Raw genomic sequence first — 17,325 nt, forward strand, 5'->3', positions numbered from 1 at the left:
AATAGTTTCAATCGTGTTTTCCCCCCCTCAACAATTTACACACCATACCCCATAATGACAAAACAAAAACTTGTTTTTAGAAAATGTGTCCAATGTAAAAAATAAAATAAAACTGAAATATCACATTTCCATAAGTATTCAGACCCTTTACTCAGTACTTTGTTGAAGCACCTTTGGCAGCGATTACAGCTTCGATTCTTCTTGGGTGTGACGCTACAAGCTTGGCACACCTGTATTTGGGGAGTTTCTCCCATTCTTCTCTGCAGATTCTCTCAAGTGCTGTCAGGTTGGATGGGGAACGTCGCTGCATAGTTATTTTCAAGTCTCTCCAGAGATGTTCGATCGGGTTCAAGTCCAGGCTCTGGCTGGGACACTCAAGGACATTCAGAGACCGGCCACTCTACCATAAAGGCCTAATTGGTAGAGTGCTACAGAGATTGTTTCCTCCCATTTCCACAGAGGAACTCTGGAGCTCTGTCAGAATGAACATTGGGTTCTTGGTTACCTCCCTGACCGAGCCTCCCCCGATTGCTCAGTTTGGCCGGGCGGCCAGCTCTAGGAAGAGTCTTGGTGGTTCCAAACTTCTTCCATTTAAGAATGATGGAGACCACTGCGTTCTTGGGGACCTGTCTGTGAGCTTTACGGACAATTCCTTCAACCTCATGGCTTGGTTTTTGCTTCAGACATGCACTGTCAACTGTGGGACCTTATAAAGACAGGTGTGTGCCTTTCCAAATCATGTACAATCAATTGAACTTACCACAGGTGGACTCTAATCAAGTTGTAGAAACATCTCAAGGATGATCAATGGAAACAGGATGCACCTGAGCTCAATTTAGAGTGTCATAGCAAAGGGTCTGAATACTTATGTAAATAAGGTATTTCTGTTTTTAGTATTTTATAAATGTGCAAACATTCCTAAAAACGTTTTTTTCGCTTTGTCATTATGGGGTATTGTGTGTAGATTGACGAGGAACACATTTGACTTAATCCATTTTAGAATAAGACTGTAACGTAACAAAATGTGGAAAAAGGGAAGGGGTCTGAATACTTCTTGAATGCACATTCTAGTGAGGACTTATTTTGTGAAAAGGACTAAAATAGCTACAAGTCTGCACATATGCACGATGAGAGCAGTATTTCATCTAAAATATTTATCTTCTCTACAGGAGTCTGCCTATAAGAGCCTGTGAGTACAGTCCTCAGTCCCACACAAAAAAATGACCATCCTGAATATGCAATACAATAGCAGGTCATAATTCACCAATGTGCCAGTGCGGTGATTTTTAAGGTGAAATGAGTCTGAAAGATTCTCTAGAAAAACTGGATTTCTAAGCATGTCAGATATATGTTTAATATGTTCATGTGAAAAACACCTCTGTTATTCACAGTTCAGTTCATCTTTCACTTGAATCTTACCAGAGTGGACTTGATCCCCACACTCTCTGCAGCCTGGAAGGCTAGTGTGAAATTTCGTCTCTAAAGATCGGGAGACAAAAACACACAATCACACACTACAAAGCTCCCTGATGACAGATTGAGACAACTGTAAAAGATTAAACAATAGCTAAGTTTCAACAGATTTCCATGCAAATATATTCTAAAATCCGCATAAAAACAATGTGCATTTTCCCACCAGAGATGTTTCCATCAAACTGACTTGTTGCGGATGAAAGGCTGTGCTTGATGATGTAGTGCAGATAAAAATGACGTTTGTAGTTAAGTTCCCATGTACCGAAAAAAAAAAGTTAGTTATATGGGTTTCCATTGCAATTTCAACTCACGTAAACTTGCACAATCTGGTTTTGGCGCATGATCTCTAGACTTCGCTGATAAAGTGGACAGGGGGATGATTTGTCACGTTCCTGACCTGTTTTCTGTTGTTTTTGTATGTGTTTAGTTGGTCAGGGCGTGAGTTGGGGTGGGCATTCTATGTTTTGTGTTTCTATGTTTAGGTCGTTGGTAATTAGCCTTATATGGTTCTCAATCAGGGACAGGTGTTTGACGTTTCCTCTGATTGAGAACCATATAAAGGTAGGCTGTTCACACTGTTTGTTTGTGGGTGGTTGTCTTCCGTGTCTGTATGTTTGTTCGTACCACACGGGACTGTAGCGTTTGTTCGTTCGTTTGTTGTAGTCTGTACCTGTTCCTGCGTTCTTCGTGTTATATGTAAGTTCTCATGTTTTAGGTCAGTCTACGTTCGTTTTGTTATTTTGTAATCATTCCAAGTGTTTGTTTTCGTGTTCGTTTTCGGCAGTTAATAAATTCATTATGTTTTCAAAACCCGCTGCATTTTGGTCTGATCACTACTCCTCCTCTTCGGAAGAAGAGGAGGAGGACAACCGTTACAGAACCACCCACCAATCCAGGACCAAGCAGCGGCAGCAGGAGAGGCTGAATTATTTGGAGAAATGGACATGGGAGGACGACCTAGAAGGCAAAGGACCCTGGGCACAGCCAGGAGAATATCGCCGCCCCAAAGAGGAGCTGGAGGCAGCTAAAGCTGAGAGGCGGCGATATGAGGAGGCAGCACGGAAACAAGGCTGGAAGCCCGTAAGTCAAACCCAAACATTTCTTGGGGGGGGGGGCTCTCGGGAAGTGTAGTTGGGTTAGTCAGGAGACGTGAGCCAACTCCTCCTGCTTACCGTAAGGAGCCGGTGAGGGCGGAGTTGGAGGTGAGTGACGCAGAGACAGTAAAGGAGTTAATGGAGAAATTGGAGGAGAGAGTTATGAGGGATGTACTGGTTTGGTGCTTTAGGCACGGCATCCGTCCGACTGAACGTGTTGGTGAGTTGATGTCACCGGGTACCGCTCTCCATACTCGTCCTGAGGTGCGTGCTAGCCGTCTGGTTAAGACAGTGCCTACACCACGCACCAAGCCTCCTGTGCGTCTCCAGAGTCCTGTGCGTCCTGTTACTGCTCCCCGCACTAGCCCTGTGGTGCGTGTCTCCAGCCCAGTACCACCAGTGCTGATACCACGCACCAAGCCTCCTGTGCGTATCCAGAGCCCTGTTCCTCCTCCACGCACTCTCCCTGTGGTGCGTGTCTCCAGCCCAGTGCCTCCAGTTCCGGCAACACGCATCAAGCCTCCTGTGCGTCTCCAGAGCCCTGTACGCACTGTTCCTTCTCCCCGTACTCGCCCTGATGTGCGTGCCCTCAGCCCGGTACCACGCACCAGGCCTATAGTACGCCTTGAGAGTCCAGTGTGCCCTGTTGTTGTTCCCCGCACTAGCCTGATGGTGCGTGTCATTAGCCCGGTACCTCCAGTTCCGGCACCACGCACTAGGCCTACAGTGCGCCTCAGCCGGCCAGAGTCTGCCGTCTGCCCAACGGCGCGTGAACTGCCCGTCTGCCCAACGGCGCGTGAACTGCCCGTCTGCCCAACGGCGCCTGAACTGCCCGTCTGCCCAACGGCGCCTGAACTGCCCGTCTGCCCAACGGCGTCTGAACTGCCCGTCTGCCCAACGCCGTCTGACCTGCCCGTCTGCCCAACGCCGTCTGACCTGTCCGTCTGCCAAGCGCCGCATGAACTGCCCGTCTGTACTGAGCTTTCAAAGCCGCCCGTCTGTACTGAGCCTGCAAAGCCGCCCGTCAGCCATGAGCCTTCATGAGCCGTCCGCCAGACAGGAGCCGCTAGAGCCTTCCGCCAGACAGGAGCAGCCAAAGCCTTCCGCCAGACAGGATCAGCCAGAGCCTTCCGCCAGACAGGATCAGCCAGGGCCTTCCGCCAGACAGGATCAGCCAGAGCCTTCCGCCAGACAGGATCAGCCAGAGCCTTCCGCCAGACAGGATCAGCCAGAGCCTTCCGCTAGCCATGAGCAGCCAGAGCCTTCCGCCAGCCAGGAGCTGCCAGAGTCGCCAGCCAGCCAGGAGCTGCCAGAGTCGCCAGCCAGTCAGGAGCTGCTAGAGCCGCCAGCCAGTCAGGAGCTGCCAGAGCCGCCAGCCAGTCAGGAGCTGCCAGAGCCGCCAGCCAGTCAGGAGCTGCCAGAGCCGCCAGCCAGCCAGGAGCTGCCAGAGCCGCCAGCCAGCCAGGATCCGCCAGAGCCGCCAGCCAGCCAGGATCCGCCAGAGCCGCCAGCCAGCCAGGATCCGCCAGAGCCGCCAGCCAGCCAGGATCCGCCAGAGCCGCCAGCCAGCCAGGAGCCGCCAGCCAGCCAGGATCCGCCAGAGCCGCCAGCCAGCCAGGATCCGCCAGCCAGCCAGGATCCGCCAGAGCTGCCAGCCAGCCAGGCTTCGCCAGAGCCAGCCAGCCAGGATCCGCCAGCCAGTCCGGTGCTGCCCTTCAGTCATGAGCTGCCCTACAGTCATGAGCTGCCACTCAGTCCGGAGCTGCCACTCAGTCCGGAGCTGCCCTATAGTCCGGAGCTGCCCTATAGTCCGGAGCTGCCCTATAGTCCGGAGCTGCCCCTCTGTCCGGAGCTGCCCCTCTGTCCGGAGCTGCCCCTCTGTCCAGAGCTGCCCCTATAGTCCAGAGCTGCCCCTATAGTCCAGAGCTGCCCCTATAGTCCAGAGCTGCCCCTATAGTCCAGAGCTGCCCCTATAGTCCAGAGCTGCCCCTATAGTCCAGAGCTGCCCCTATAGTCCAGAGCTGCCCCTATAGTCCAGAGCTGCCCCTATAGTCCAGAGCTGCCCCTATAGTCCAGAGCTGCCCCTATAGTCCAGAGCTGCCCCTATAGTCCAGAGCTGCCCCTATAGTCCAGAGCTGCCCCTATAGTCCAGAGCTGCCCCTATAGTCCAGAGCTGCCTAGGCCCCTATAGTCCAGAGCTGCCCCTATAGTCCAGAGCTGCCCCTATAGTCCAGAGCTGCCCCTATAGTCCAGAGCTGCCCCTATAGTCCAGAGCTGCCCCTATAGTCCAGAGCTGCCCCTATAGTCCAGAGCTGCCCCTATAGTCCAGAGCTGCCCCTATAGTCCAGAGCTGCCCCTATAGTCCAGAGCTGCCCCTATAGTCCAGAGCTGCCCCTATAGTCCAGAGCTGCCCCTATAGTCCAGAGCTGCCCCTATAGTCCAGAGCTGCCCCTATAGTCCAGAGCTGCCCCTATAGTCCAGAGCTGCCCCTATAGTCCAGAGCTGCCCCTATAGTCCAGAGCTGCCCTATAGTCCAGAGCTGCCCTATAGTCCAGAGCTGCCCTATAGTCCAGAGCTGCCCTATAGTCCAGAGCTGCCCCTCTGTCCAGAGCTGCCCCTCTGTCCAGAGCTGCCCCTCTGTCCAGAGCTGCCCCTCTGTCCAGAGCTGCCCCTCTGTCCAGAGCTGCCCCTCTGTCCAGAGCTGCCCCTCTGTCCAGAGCTGCCCCTCTGTCCAGAGCTGCCCCTCTGTCCAGAGCTGCCCCTCTGTCCAGAGCTGCCCCTCTGTCCAGAGCTGCCCCTCTGTCCAGAGCTGCCCCTCTGTCCAGAGCTGCCCCTCTGTCCAGAGCTGCCCTTCTGTCCAGAGCTACCCTTCTGTCCTGAGCTACCTCTCTGTCCTGAGCTACCTCTCTGTCCTGAGCTACCTCTCTGTCCTGAGCTACCTCTCTGTCCTGAGCTACCTCTCTGTCCTGAGCTACCTCTCTGTCCTGAGCTACCTCTCTGTCCTGAGCTACCTCTCTGTCCTGAGCTACCTCTCTGTCCTGAGCTACCTCTCTGTCCTGAGCTACCTCTCTGTCCTGAGCTACCTCTCTGTCCTGAGCTACCTCTCTGTCCTGAGCTACCTCTCTGTCCTGAGCTACCTCTCTGTCCTGAGCTACCTCTATGTCCTGAATTATCTAGGGGGGACCGGTGTGAAGGTTCCTAGACCAGGGTTGGGGGCGAGGATCGCCACTCGGAGGACGCTAAGGAGGGGGACAAAGACAATGGTGGAGTGGTGTCCTCGTCCTGCGCCGGAGCCGCCACCGCGGACAGATGCCCACCCAGACCCTCCCCTTGAGTTTTTAGGGGTGCGCCCGGAGTTCGCACCTTGAGGGGGGGGGGGTTCTGTCACGTTCCTGACCTGTTTTCTGTTGTTTTTGTATGTGTTTAGTTGGTCAGGGCGTGAGTTGGGGTGGGCATTCTATGTTTTGTGTTTCTATGTTTAGGTCGTTGGTAATTAGCCTTATATGGTTCTCAATCAGGGACAGGTGTTTGACGTTTCCTCTGATTGAGAACCATATAAAGGTAGGCTGTTCACACTGTTTGTTTGTGGGTGGTTGTCTTCCGTGTCTGTATGTTTGTTCGTACCACACGGGACTGTAGCGTTTGTTCGTTCGTTTGTTGTAGTCTGTACCTGTTCCTGCGTTCTTCGTGTTATATGTAAGTTCTCATGTTTTAGGTCAGTCTACGTTCGTTTTGTTATTTTGTAATCATTCCAAGTGTTTGTTTTCGTGTTCGTTTTCGGCAGTTAATAAATTCATTATGTTTTCAAAACCCGCTGCATTTTGGTCTGATCACTACTCCTCCTCTTCTTCCGAAGAGGAGGAGGACAACCGTTACATGATTATATGATGAGATATGGATAAGCGCAATGTAATTTTATTTGATAATTGGCAGCCAAGAACCGATCATCATGTCACCAGAACTCAAAATAATAGCCTACCCTCGATATTGAGCCTATTGGAAATTAGCATGAATATAACTTATTTAATCTGCCTATAAACATTTAATGCTTTTCCCTGTCGTGGTGGTAGGCCCATATCATTGCGTGACTCCAAGTTTACTTCAATATGATGGTTATTAAGTAAATATTTGGCATTTCCACCGACATTTCTCAAATAATTATACTCACACAAAAAGATCCCACCACATCGAACGAACCAATCGTCTGTCGAAAATGTATGAAATTGTACCGACTTCCTGTTTCCATGAGCCCTGTCGTGACTTTTTCTGATCAGGTAAATATTCCACATGTAATGGTTGGATGGAAACTTGGTTACAGTTCTATGACACATTGTTACTTATCATCACTACAGTAGGAAATAGGCTTGCCTTTTCCTGGCTGGTGAGCTCCTGGTAGGGGATGTGAGCAGGCAGGTAGGTGTGGAGCACAGCGCAGAACGCAAGGCCGTCATTCCAGCTGCTGCTGAAGTTTGTTATGTCAATGTTCTGCCAGAAAGAGGGGAAACATTTTTTATTGTATTGCAAAGGTACAGTGTAAAGACATGTAGGGTGCAGAAGTGTATTGTATTGATAATCCAATAGATACTGGGTCCCAGACATTGGTCCTAAAAGCACCTCGTTGGGCCTCCCGAGTGGCACAGCGGTCTAAGGCACTGCATCGCAGTGCTAGAGGCATCACTACAGATCTGGGTTCGAGACCAGGCTGTGTCGCAGCAGGCCACGACTGGGAGACTCATGAGGCGGCGCACAATTGGACCAGCATTGTCCGGTTTAGGGGAGGGTTTGGCCAGCCGGGATGTCCTTGTCCTATGGCGCTCTAGCGACTCCTGTTGCGGGCCGGGCACATGCATGCTGACACGGTCGACAGTTGGACGGTGTTCACTCCGACACATTGGTGCGGCTGGCTTCCGGGTTAAACGAGCAGTGTGTCAAGAAGCTGTGCGGCTTGACAGGGTCGAGTTTCGGAGGACGCACGGCTCTCGACCATCGCCTCTACCGAGTCCGTAAGGGAGTTGCAACGATGGGACAAGACTGGAACTACCAATTGGATATTACGAAATAAGGGAGAAAAAGTTTAATAAAAAAATTAAAAACATAATAAAACCACCTCGTTGTTTCATCTTCCTACTAGTTTCAAGTTTTATTAGTCGTATGTACGGGATACACAGTATGTACGGGATACACAGTATGTACGGGATACACATAGTATACACTGTCCAACCAAATGCTTACTTGCAGGTTCCTTCTCCACAATGCAACAATAAGAAATAATAAAAGATAAGAACACGAACAAAGTAATGGCTCAGTAGAATAGAAAACATTTTAGCATAATTATATTACAGGTAGGCACCATTTACAGTCCGTCATTTAGAAGTGTTTTGGCAAGGGGAGATTTGGGGGCAAGTGTTAAAATTGTGCAGCATTTAACAATCCTAATAAGAGTCTGGTAGCAGCAGTTGAGATGTGTGTGTAGCATCAATGTACACTAAGGACACCAAAGTACACTGAGAATGTACACTGAGTATACCCCCCACACATTTTGCCCTCCGAAGAGCCTCAATTCGTCATGGCATGGACTCTACAAGGTGTTGAAAGCTTTCACAGGGATGCTGGCCCATGTTGATTCCAATGCTTCCCACAGTTGTGTCAAATTGGCTGGATGTCCTTTGGGTGGTGGACCATTCTTGATACACACGGGAAACTGTTGAGCGTGAAAAACCCAGCAGCGCTGCATTTCTTGACACAAACCGGTGCGCCTGGTACAAGCATGTGGTCAGTCCAGTTCAAGTGTTCCGCAGTCTGATGGCTTGTAGATAGAAACTGTATCTGAGCCTGTTGGTATCAGACCTAATGCTTCGATACCGTCTGCCCGACGCTAAGCGAGTGAACAGCTCATGGCTGGGGTGTGTGGGGTCCTTGATGATGCTGCGGGCCTTCCTCAGGCTGAATTTCGAGTACATGTCCTGGATGGGTGGAAGTACGGTCTCACTAATGTGCTGGGCCGTCTTCACCAGCCGCTGGAGGGCCTTGCGGTCGTGGATGTAGCATTTCACGTACCAGGCCGTAATGCAACCGGTCAGGACGCTCTCGATGGTGCAGCGATAGTATTTGGAGAGGACCCGGGGTGGCATGACGAATTTCTTCAGCCGCCTTAGGAACTAGAGACGCTGTTGCGTCCTCTTGACAAGAGTGGTGGTGGTGTTGGTCCACGTCAAGTCCTCTGTGATATGGACTCAGGGGAACTTCAAACTGCTTACTCTCTTGACTGCAGTCCCGTTGATGTGGACCGGGCCATGTTCCCTCCTCTGCTTCCTGAGGTCACTCAGATTCATTTGACTGGATGCTCTCTTAACACCACATCATAATCCTGACAAGATTGCTTACTCAGCAAGAGCAACATTTAAAACAACAGAAGAACCCCCCCCCCCCCCCCTAAAAAAGTAAGCTGGTTTGTCTCCATCCCACTATAGTGTGAATCCCCAATGTATTGAATCTCATTGCCTTCCTCTCAGCCAGGGCAATTCACAGCTTTTCTGACAGGCAGTTGGCACGACATGTGTAACATTCGGAGCACTTCCTGGAGAACCATGACCAGTCACTCTCTGCACTAGAACCAAGACCATAAAAAAAAGCTGTTTCAATATGACAGAGTGGGTCTTAAAAACGTGCACTAAATAGCAAATTCAACCAATAAATAAAGTTTTCATAGTAGCCAAATGTTTATTCCCTCTGTGGATGACGTTTGAAGCCGTTCCCAAGCACTGGTGGTCCAGTCACATGCTTTAGAGTTGGAGAGGAACCATAAGGACAACACAATAAAACTGACAACAGTCCTCATGACAACATCTACAATGGTTTACGACTTGAGAGGGGAGCATAAAGGATGCGCTGACATAGGTGTCGGAGAGGGCCTTTAAAAAACAATTAACTGAACTAGACCTCTGAAGGAATAATGGACATTCTGACAAAGTTATTGAATTAGATTATCACTCCAGATAGTTGAGCTTATAAAAACCCCACCAGAGTCTCACTATTGAGACATTTAAAAAATAAATCCTCATTAAAAGAGAGCGACCCGAGAGGTGAAATGACCTGACTGGTCTGTTCTGACTGAAAAACACATACCTGGTACCCCTCAGTCTTCTTCTGGCACCACTTGAGCAGTGCGTTCCTCTTGGAGCCCCCATACTCCCGGGCCAGCGCTGAGAGGGGGTCCTTCCGCTCCTCTCTGAACACACCACGTTGGAGAGGACAGAAAATAATTTGAATTAACACACATATTCAGACTCCATTGACCGGCTAGTCCACAAAGCCCATTTGGTATAGTCAAAATATAGTTTTAAACATAAAAAGGACTTAGTGGATTAGTATGTGTCGTATCAAAGGTATGGAGCTGATGAGGGTTTTACCGGAGGCGGCTGCGTGCGGTGGGGGTGACAGAGGCGGTGGGGGAGGAGGAGGACAGGGAGGAACCAGAGGCCATGGCCATCAGAGAGGAGGAGCCACCTTCAGGTGCAGAGATGTCCCTCTTCATCTCCTCACTGCTCCTGCGGGACACTGGCCACCACACAAACAGACAGAGATACAGTGTGAGTGACCCGTCTTCACTGCCAGCGACAACATGTGTTCCGATAAATGTAGTTGAATTCTTTCTCAAAATGCATTTAATTTTACTGGCAACCATTTAAAAGAATTGTAGATCTATTTCAAGGCCTATTCATATGTCCATGATTTGTGATACCTGAGATGGCCATGGCCTTCGATGAGTCCATGTTGGACACCCTCTGGAGAGCAGAGGCAGGGCGGCTGGCAGAGGAGCCCCTGAGAAGATGCTCCGCTGTGGAGGGAAGAGGACAGTGACAGGATGAAACACACAAACATTATGACAACCCCACAACCAAAGTGAGGAAACAGAAACATTGCATTGAAATAGTGACTTCATATTCCCTTCAAAATGTTAGTTTAAGCAAGAGGGATTTTTTCCTTCCTCTTATTCTCAAGGGATCAAAGTAACATTCCAGGCCCTGGAACTGTCAAGTACCATCGAATGAGGTTAAAAAACAACAGGGACATTTAACTAAACATCGGAGGGCATGACCATTATAGCACGTTCACATTCCAGGCCCTGGAACCCACTAGAATATGTATGACAACATTTATGGGGGAGGCCAGTCACTGGGACACCACACTTTCTATGGTGCTTTATTAAACCCACACATCAAAGTCAACGTGAAGCTCTGCTGACTCCATGCTCGCTTCCTTAGTGGCTAAAGACACCCACCCCACTGCTTTGGTCGCAAAGCACCTCCAAACTTAAAAATGACAAATATATCCACATACTGTATTGCCCAACACAGACAGTCTTAATACTAGGAGGAACTAAGATGTCTAAGATGAAATTGTGTTATATCTGCAGCCATTTTCCTCCTTTATGAGTGACTGTGACAGAGTACTCCTCTCTCATTTTATTCATGAGGGACCGAATGAGATCCAGATATGGAGCTCTGTTGTCAGTGTTGGTGTTTCTGCGGACTCACCTGGCATGCTGATGTCTGCGTAGCTGGGCCTTTTGTCACTCAGAGAGGAGAGGGGTTTGGGTGCAGAGATGGACCCAGTTATGGAGTGTCTCTGAAATAGACCAACAATCATTGGATTAAAACTCGCTCACATACATACAAAATCAGGGATTTTTCTGCCATTGTAATCCTTGGGCGGTCAATCTAAGCGTTTTTTGGTCAAATGGTGTAAAAAAAAAATATATAATAATAAAGGGCTAGAAAGCAGTACATAGAAAAGATAATGAACCTATATATTTAAAAAATAATATAATCTTTGAGAAAAATATTATATAAAAGCCAGACAATCAGGGAGAATTGAGTACTCATTTTGTTATTATTTTGGAGTAAAAGAACACAGCATTTCCATGGCAAAATGCATAGAAATTTAGCAAAATAGCTTTAAAACCAAAATGTTATTTTAGCTCCATGGCAGAATATGTAGAATCGCAGGAAATTAGGTTTAAAGCTGCAGCATTTTCTCACAGCTCCATGGAGAAATATTGTAGAATTGCAGGAGAATGGAGCAAAAATGCAAACACTTCTACACCGACAAGATGGGGGCCTCTAAAATGTAGCCGCTCTGATGAGCCAACCATACTCATTGCCACGCCCCCTGCCACGCCCACCCCTTTTTTAATCCAAAGACTTCCTGAAAATGTCTTCACAATTCCTATAGAAGTAGCCTACTATGTGCAATTTCTGAATAAATGCCCAGCTCGAGGAGGCCATTCTGACTGCAGCACCAGCAGCCAGGCATTGGCAATAATCTTGTGACTGCAGAGGATAGATGAGAAAAAGCAGGACAGAAGACTTGAAACCTGTCTAGGAAACAGAAAAAACAATCTCTCCCTGAACTTTGACCCTTTCATATGAGAAGATCTGATACTCTGCTTAAATAATGTTTATAAAATATCCAATGCTCAGATTTGCCCCTCTGTCCACAGTATTACATGGAAAGACTGAATTTGTCCTTATACTCTAAGGCAGTGGTATTCAAACGTTTTCAGCAGGGACACCATTTTTTTGGACAGAATTTCTGGGGACCCCATTGTTTCTCCAAGATTTCTCGCAACCTCACCCCACCCCAAATCTAATGACTACTTTTTACAACAAATAATCTTAAATTCATTGCATTTTCATCCCTTATCAAAATGAAAAGAAACCAATAAATACATTTAGTGAAATTGTATTTTTCAAATTATCTTTCTCAAAAACGTTTTTATATTGTCCCATACAATAATTTGCACCCGTAACGTCCAGCTATGTAGGTTAACTTTCCTTACTAGCTTACAGCTGAAGCTAACATCAATTCACTACACTATTACTAATATGATAATATGCAACACCATAAGGAAAAATATTGCTGATTTTAAAGCTGTCACCAAAAACTTTATTCATTCACTTAATCTACCACGCCCAATCCCAAATGGACCCCCAAATCGAACACCCTATTCACTCGTGGAGATCTGAGAGGATTTGATTGGTATAAGTAATATAGTGAAATTAGGTGGAACTATTACCACCTAATTTCACCTAATTTTATTATTGCTTACACCGGTCAAATCCTTTCAGATCTCCACGAGTACATAGGGTGTAGGGTTTAGGGGTCCATTTGGTATTCGGCCAAGATCATCTTTGCTCGAGCCTCGAACTGAGTGTTTGTGTGAATCAAATCACATTTTATTTGTCATATGCTTCGTAAAACAACAAGTGTAGACTAACAGTGAAATGCTTACGTCATGGGCGTTAAAGAGACAGCGCACACTTATATAAGAAGATACTGCTTCTTCTATGCAAATGTTGTTGATCAGTACAATAAAATAAGTCCCAAATGGAAGGGAAACAGATTGTTTTTAACCTGTAGCCACATGAAATCAGCCAAAATAAGATCAATAACTCAATGCATGCACACAGTCCTATTGAATATGTATTCACCTGTATAGTAAATAGGCCTAGGCTACATCTTGATTTACCCAGATTATCAATAGACTAGACATGTAACATTCAAATAAATGATTACCATTATGTTGTTATCTAGTTAGATTGGTAAAAAACGAAGTCAAATTGATTGTATGATTATACAATTGATTCATTAATGCTTACATAATTGTTTTATTTAATTTAAATAGAACATTTCAAATGTAATGATATTTAACTCAAAAGATCTGTCTGGATCAAGTGCCACTCTACGACATTGGCTAATACGATTTATTTTCCCCCCCCTGGTATCGAGTATCGTGATACTAAACCTGGCATCAGTATATAAGTCAAGATTCTGTTATCGTGACAACACTACATTGCAGGTTCAAGAAAAATGTGTTAGAGGCAAACAGCTGCCATGTTTGAAAAAACGTGTGAGAGTTTAAAACATGAGAAAGAATCTTTGGGTCATATGGATAATTTGGATGCACTGACTCAGTCACTATGGATAAGAGCGTCTGCTAAATTACCAAAATGTAAATTAAGGGAAAGTGAGGTAACGGAATTATAGCTATGGGACATATTCTCAAACAACTCAATCTCTCATGGTCTGTGTATGAGGCAAGCCCTGGGACTGTCAACTGTGACAAAGTGCCAGAGGAAGACGAGGAAGTGATATCTGTGGAGTATTGGAGGTCTATAAACATTGTGAATATAGAACAGCTCTTGACCCGATGGTCACAATAACTCTTTCACTACTGCACCGCTCCCTGACCTAGTCAGCACAGACAACAATTCCTTGCCATACTGCTGTGGCAGTTCTAAAACACACCATTTGATCTAGACCTTGATAAATACAGAGCATTTGGAAAGTATTCAGACCCCTTGACCTTTTCCACATTTTCTTACGTTACAGCCATATTCTAAAATGGATTCAATTCTTGTTTTTTTCCCTCATCAATCTACACAAAATACCCCATAATGACAAAGCAAAAACTGGTTTTTATACATTTTTGCAAATTTCTTAGAAACAAAAAACTGAAATATCACATTTACATAAGCAGCGATTACAGCCTCAAGTCTTCTTGGGTATGAAACTACAATCTTGAGTTTCTCCCATTCTTCTCTGCAGATCCTCTCAAACTTGGATAGGGAGTGTCGCTGCACAGCTATTTTCAGGTCTCTCCAGAGATGTTTAATCGGGACCAAGTCCGGGCCACTCAAGAACATTCAGAGACTTGTCCCAAAGCCACTCCTGTGTTGTCTTGGTGTGTGCTTAGGGTTGTTGTCCTGTTGGAAGGTGAACCTTCCCCTCAGTCTGAGGTCCTGAGCAGGTTTTCATCAAGGATCTCTCTGTACTTTGCTCCATTCATCTTTCCCTCAATCCTGACTAGTCTCCCAATCCCTGTCGCTGAAAAACATCCCCACAGCTTGATGCTGCCACCACCATGCTTCACCGTAGGGATGGTGCCAGGTTACCTCCAGATGTGACACTTGGCATTCGGGCAATCTTGGTATCATCAGACCAGAGAATCTTGTTTCTCATGGTCTGAGAGTCCTTTAGATACCTTTTGGAAAACTCCAAACTGGCTGTCATGTGCCTTTTACTGAAGAGTGGCTTCCGTCTGGCCACTCTACCATAAAGGCCTGATTGGTGGGGTGCTGCAGAGATGGTTGTTCTTCTGGAATGTTCTCCCATCGCCGCAGAGGAACTCTGGAGCTCTGTCAGAGTGACCATCGGGTTCTTGGTCACCTCCCTGACCAAGGCCCTCCTCCCCCGATTGCTCAGTTTGGCCGAGCGACAAGCTCTAAGAAGAGTCTTGGTGGTTCTAAACTTCTTCCATTTAAGAATGATGGAGGCCACTGTGTTCTTGGGGATCTTCAATGATGCAGACTAATTTTGGTACCCTTCCGCAGATCTGTGCCTCGACACAATCCTGTCTCAGAGCTCTACAGAGAATTCCTTTCGACTTGGTTTTTGCTCTGACATGCACTATCAACTGTGGGACCTTATATAGACAGGTTTATGCCTTTCCAATCAAGTTGTAGAAACATCTGAAGGATGATTAATGGAAACATGATGCACCTGAGCTCAATTTTGAGTCTCATAGCAAAGGGTCTGAATACTTGTGTAAATAAGTTATTATAATTTTTTTTATAACTGTTTTCGCTTTGTCATTATGGGGTATTGTGTGTAGATTGATGATGGGGAAAAAACTATTTAATCCATTTTAGAATAAGGCTGTAACGTAACAAAATGTGGAAAAAGTGAAGGGGTCTGAATACTTTCCGAATGCACTGCAGCTATGTGTGAATGACTGGTCTAGTGTAAGCCAGGTTTTTATTGTGTGCTTGACCTGATGCCTACACTTAAAGCTTGCCATGCAAACAAACACACTGGAATGGGTTCCAGGTGGCATACCTGTATAGGTGAGATGGCGGCTGCAGGAGGGGTCTTCATGGGGCTGGGGCTCAGGGGAGTGCGTGGTAATGTGGCAGCAGGTGCTGTCGGAGCAGCAGGGGCAGCGGCCGTGGGGACTGGGCCTGTTGCGAACAGAAATCAGTCACATCCCACAGTAATACTACTACATTGTATTAGTAGCAGTGTTACTGCTATACTTATTACTAGGAATATACAGGTGAAATGAGAATAAAAGTACAAAAAAGTGGTCCATATCTTACACTCGCAGGTTGGGGTACCTTGTGAGGAGGCATTGTCAAAGCTCTTGATGAGGGTTTTGACGGTGGGAGAGGGCTCAGAGGAGGTAGAGGAGCGACGGCTCAGGCCCATGCCCTGCCTCAGTACAGCCAGATCCCTCTCCACTGCATTCATGTAGTTATACACCCTGCCCCTCTCCTCATCCTGCCTAAGGAGACGAACACCAACACACTCAATACATATCAAGGCACATCAGGTCCCACCTCACCCATTTCATGTGGATGCAAATACAGACCACCACATCCAGCTTCATCAATGTGGCAATCACTGTTAACCCAACCCTGCACACATACAGTACCAGTCAAAAGTTTGGACACACCTACTCATTCAAGTGTTTTTCTTTATTTTTACTATTTTCTACATTGTAGAATAATAGTGAAGACATCAAAACTATGAAATAACGCATATGGAATCATGTAGTAAGCAAAAGTGTTCAACAAATCAAAATATATTTTAGATTATTCTAAGTAGCCACCATTTGCCTTGACGACAGCTTTGCACACTCTTGGCATTCTCTCAACCAGCTTCACAAGGAATGCTTTTCCAACAGTCTTGAAGGAGTTCCCAGATATGCTGAGTACTTGTTAGCTGCTTTTCCTTCACTCTGCGGTCCAACTCATCCCAAACCATCTCAATTGGGTTGAGGTCGGGTGATTATGGAGGCTAGGTCATCTGATGCAGCACCATCACTCTCCTTCTTGGTCAAATAGCCCTTACACAGCCTGGAGGTGTGTTTTGGGTCATTGTCCTGTTGACAAACAAATGATAGTCCCATTAAGCGCAAACCAGATGGGATGGCGTATCGCTGCAGAATGCTGTGGTAGTCAAGCTGGGTTAGTGTGCCTTGAATTCTAATAAAATCCCTGACAGTGTCACCAGCAAAGCACCCCCACACCATCACACCTCCTCCTCCATGCTTCACAATGGGAACCACAAATGCAGAGATCACCTATTCACCTATTCTGCGTCTCACAAAGACACAGCGGATGGAACCAAAAATCTCACATTTTGACAGATTTCCACAGGTCTAATGTCCATTCCTCGTGTTTCTTGGCCCAAGCAAGTCTCTTTTTCTTATTGGGGTCCTTTAGTAGTGGTTTCTTTGCAGCAACTCAACCATGAAGGCCTGATTCACGCAGTCTCCTCTGAACAGTTGATTTTGAGATGAGTCTGTTACTTGAACTCTGTGAAGCATTTATTTGGGCTGCAATCTGAGGTGCAGTTAACTCTAATGAACTTATCCTCTGCAGCAGAGGTCTTCCTTTCCTGTGGCGGTCCTCATGCGAGCTAGTTTCATCATAGCGCTTGATGGTTTTTGCGACTGCACTTGAAGAAACGTTCAACGTTTTGACATTTTCCAGATTGACTAACCTTCATGTCTTAAATGCTGGACTGTCACTTCTCTTTGCTTATTTGAGCTGTTTTTGCCATAATATGGACTTGGTCTTTTACCAAATAGGGCTATCTTCCTGTATACCACTCCTAGCTTGTCACAACACAACTGATTGGCTCAAACGCATTAAGGAAAGAAATTCCATAAATTAACTTTTAACAAGGCACA

At 46.8% G+C, this 17,325-nt stretch overlaps 1 protein-coding gene across 1 annotated transcript in view; it reads right to left on the reverse strand.

Moving 5' to 3' along the window:
- Window positions 1-17,325, reverse strand: part of LOC120063151 (cytospin-A-like) — a 32,533-nt gene that overhangs the window by 1,533 nt on the left and 13,675 nt on the right. The window contains exons 8-15 of the mRNA XM_039013341.1: window positions 15,728-15,912; window positions 15,468-15,589; window positions 11,105-11,195; window positions 10,309-10,404; window positions 9,977-10,124; window positions 9,693-9,795; window positions 6,936-7,052; window positions 1,420-1,479 (exon numbers count right to left, since the gene is read on the reverse strand). Coding sequence (XP_038869269.1) covers window positions 1,420-1,479; window positions 6,936-7,052; window positions 9,693-9,795; window positions 9,977-10,124; window positions 10,309-10,404; window positions 11,105-11,195; window positions 15,468-15,589; window positions 15,728-15,912 — 922 coding nt within the window. The remainder of the gene's footprint in view (window positions 1-1,419; window positions 1,480-6,935; window positions 7,053-9,692; window positions 9,796-9,976; window positions 10,125-10,308; window positions 10,405-11,104; window positions 11,196-15,467; window positions 15,590-15,727; window positions 15,913-17,325) is intronic.

The sequence above is a fragment of the Salvelinus namaycush genome, chromosome 18, assembly GCF_016432855.1.
Source record: "Salvelinus namaycush isolate Seneca chromosome 18, SaNama_1.0, whole genome shotgun sequence".
Lineage (NCBI taxonomy): Eukaryota > Metazoa > Chordata > Actinopteri > Salmoniformes > Salmonidae > Salvelinus > Salvelinus namaycush.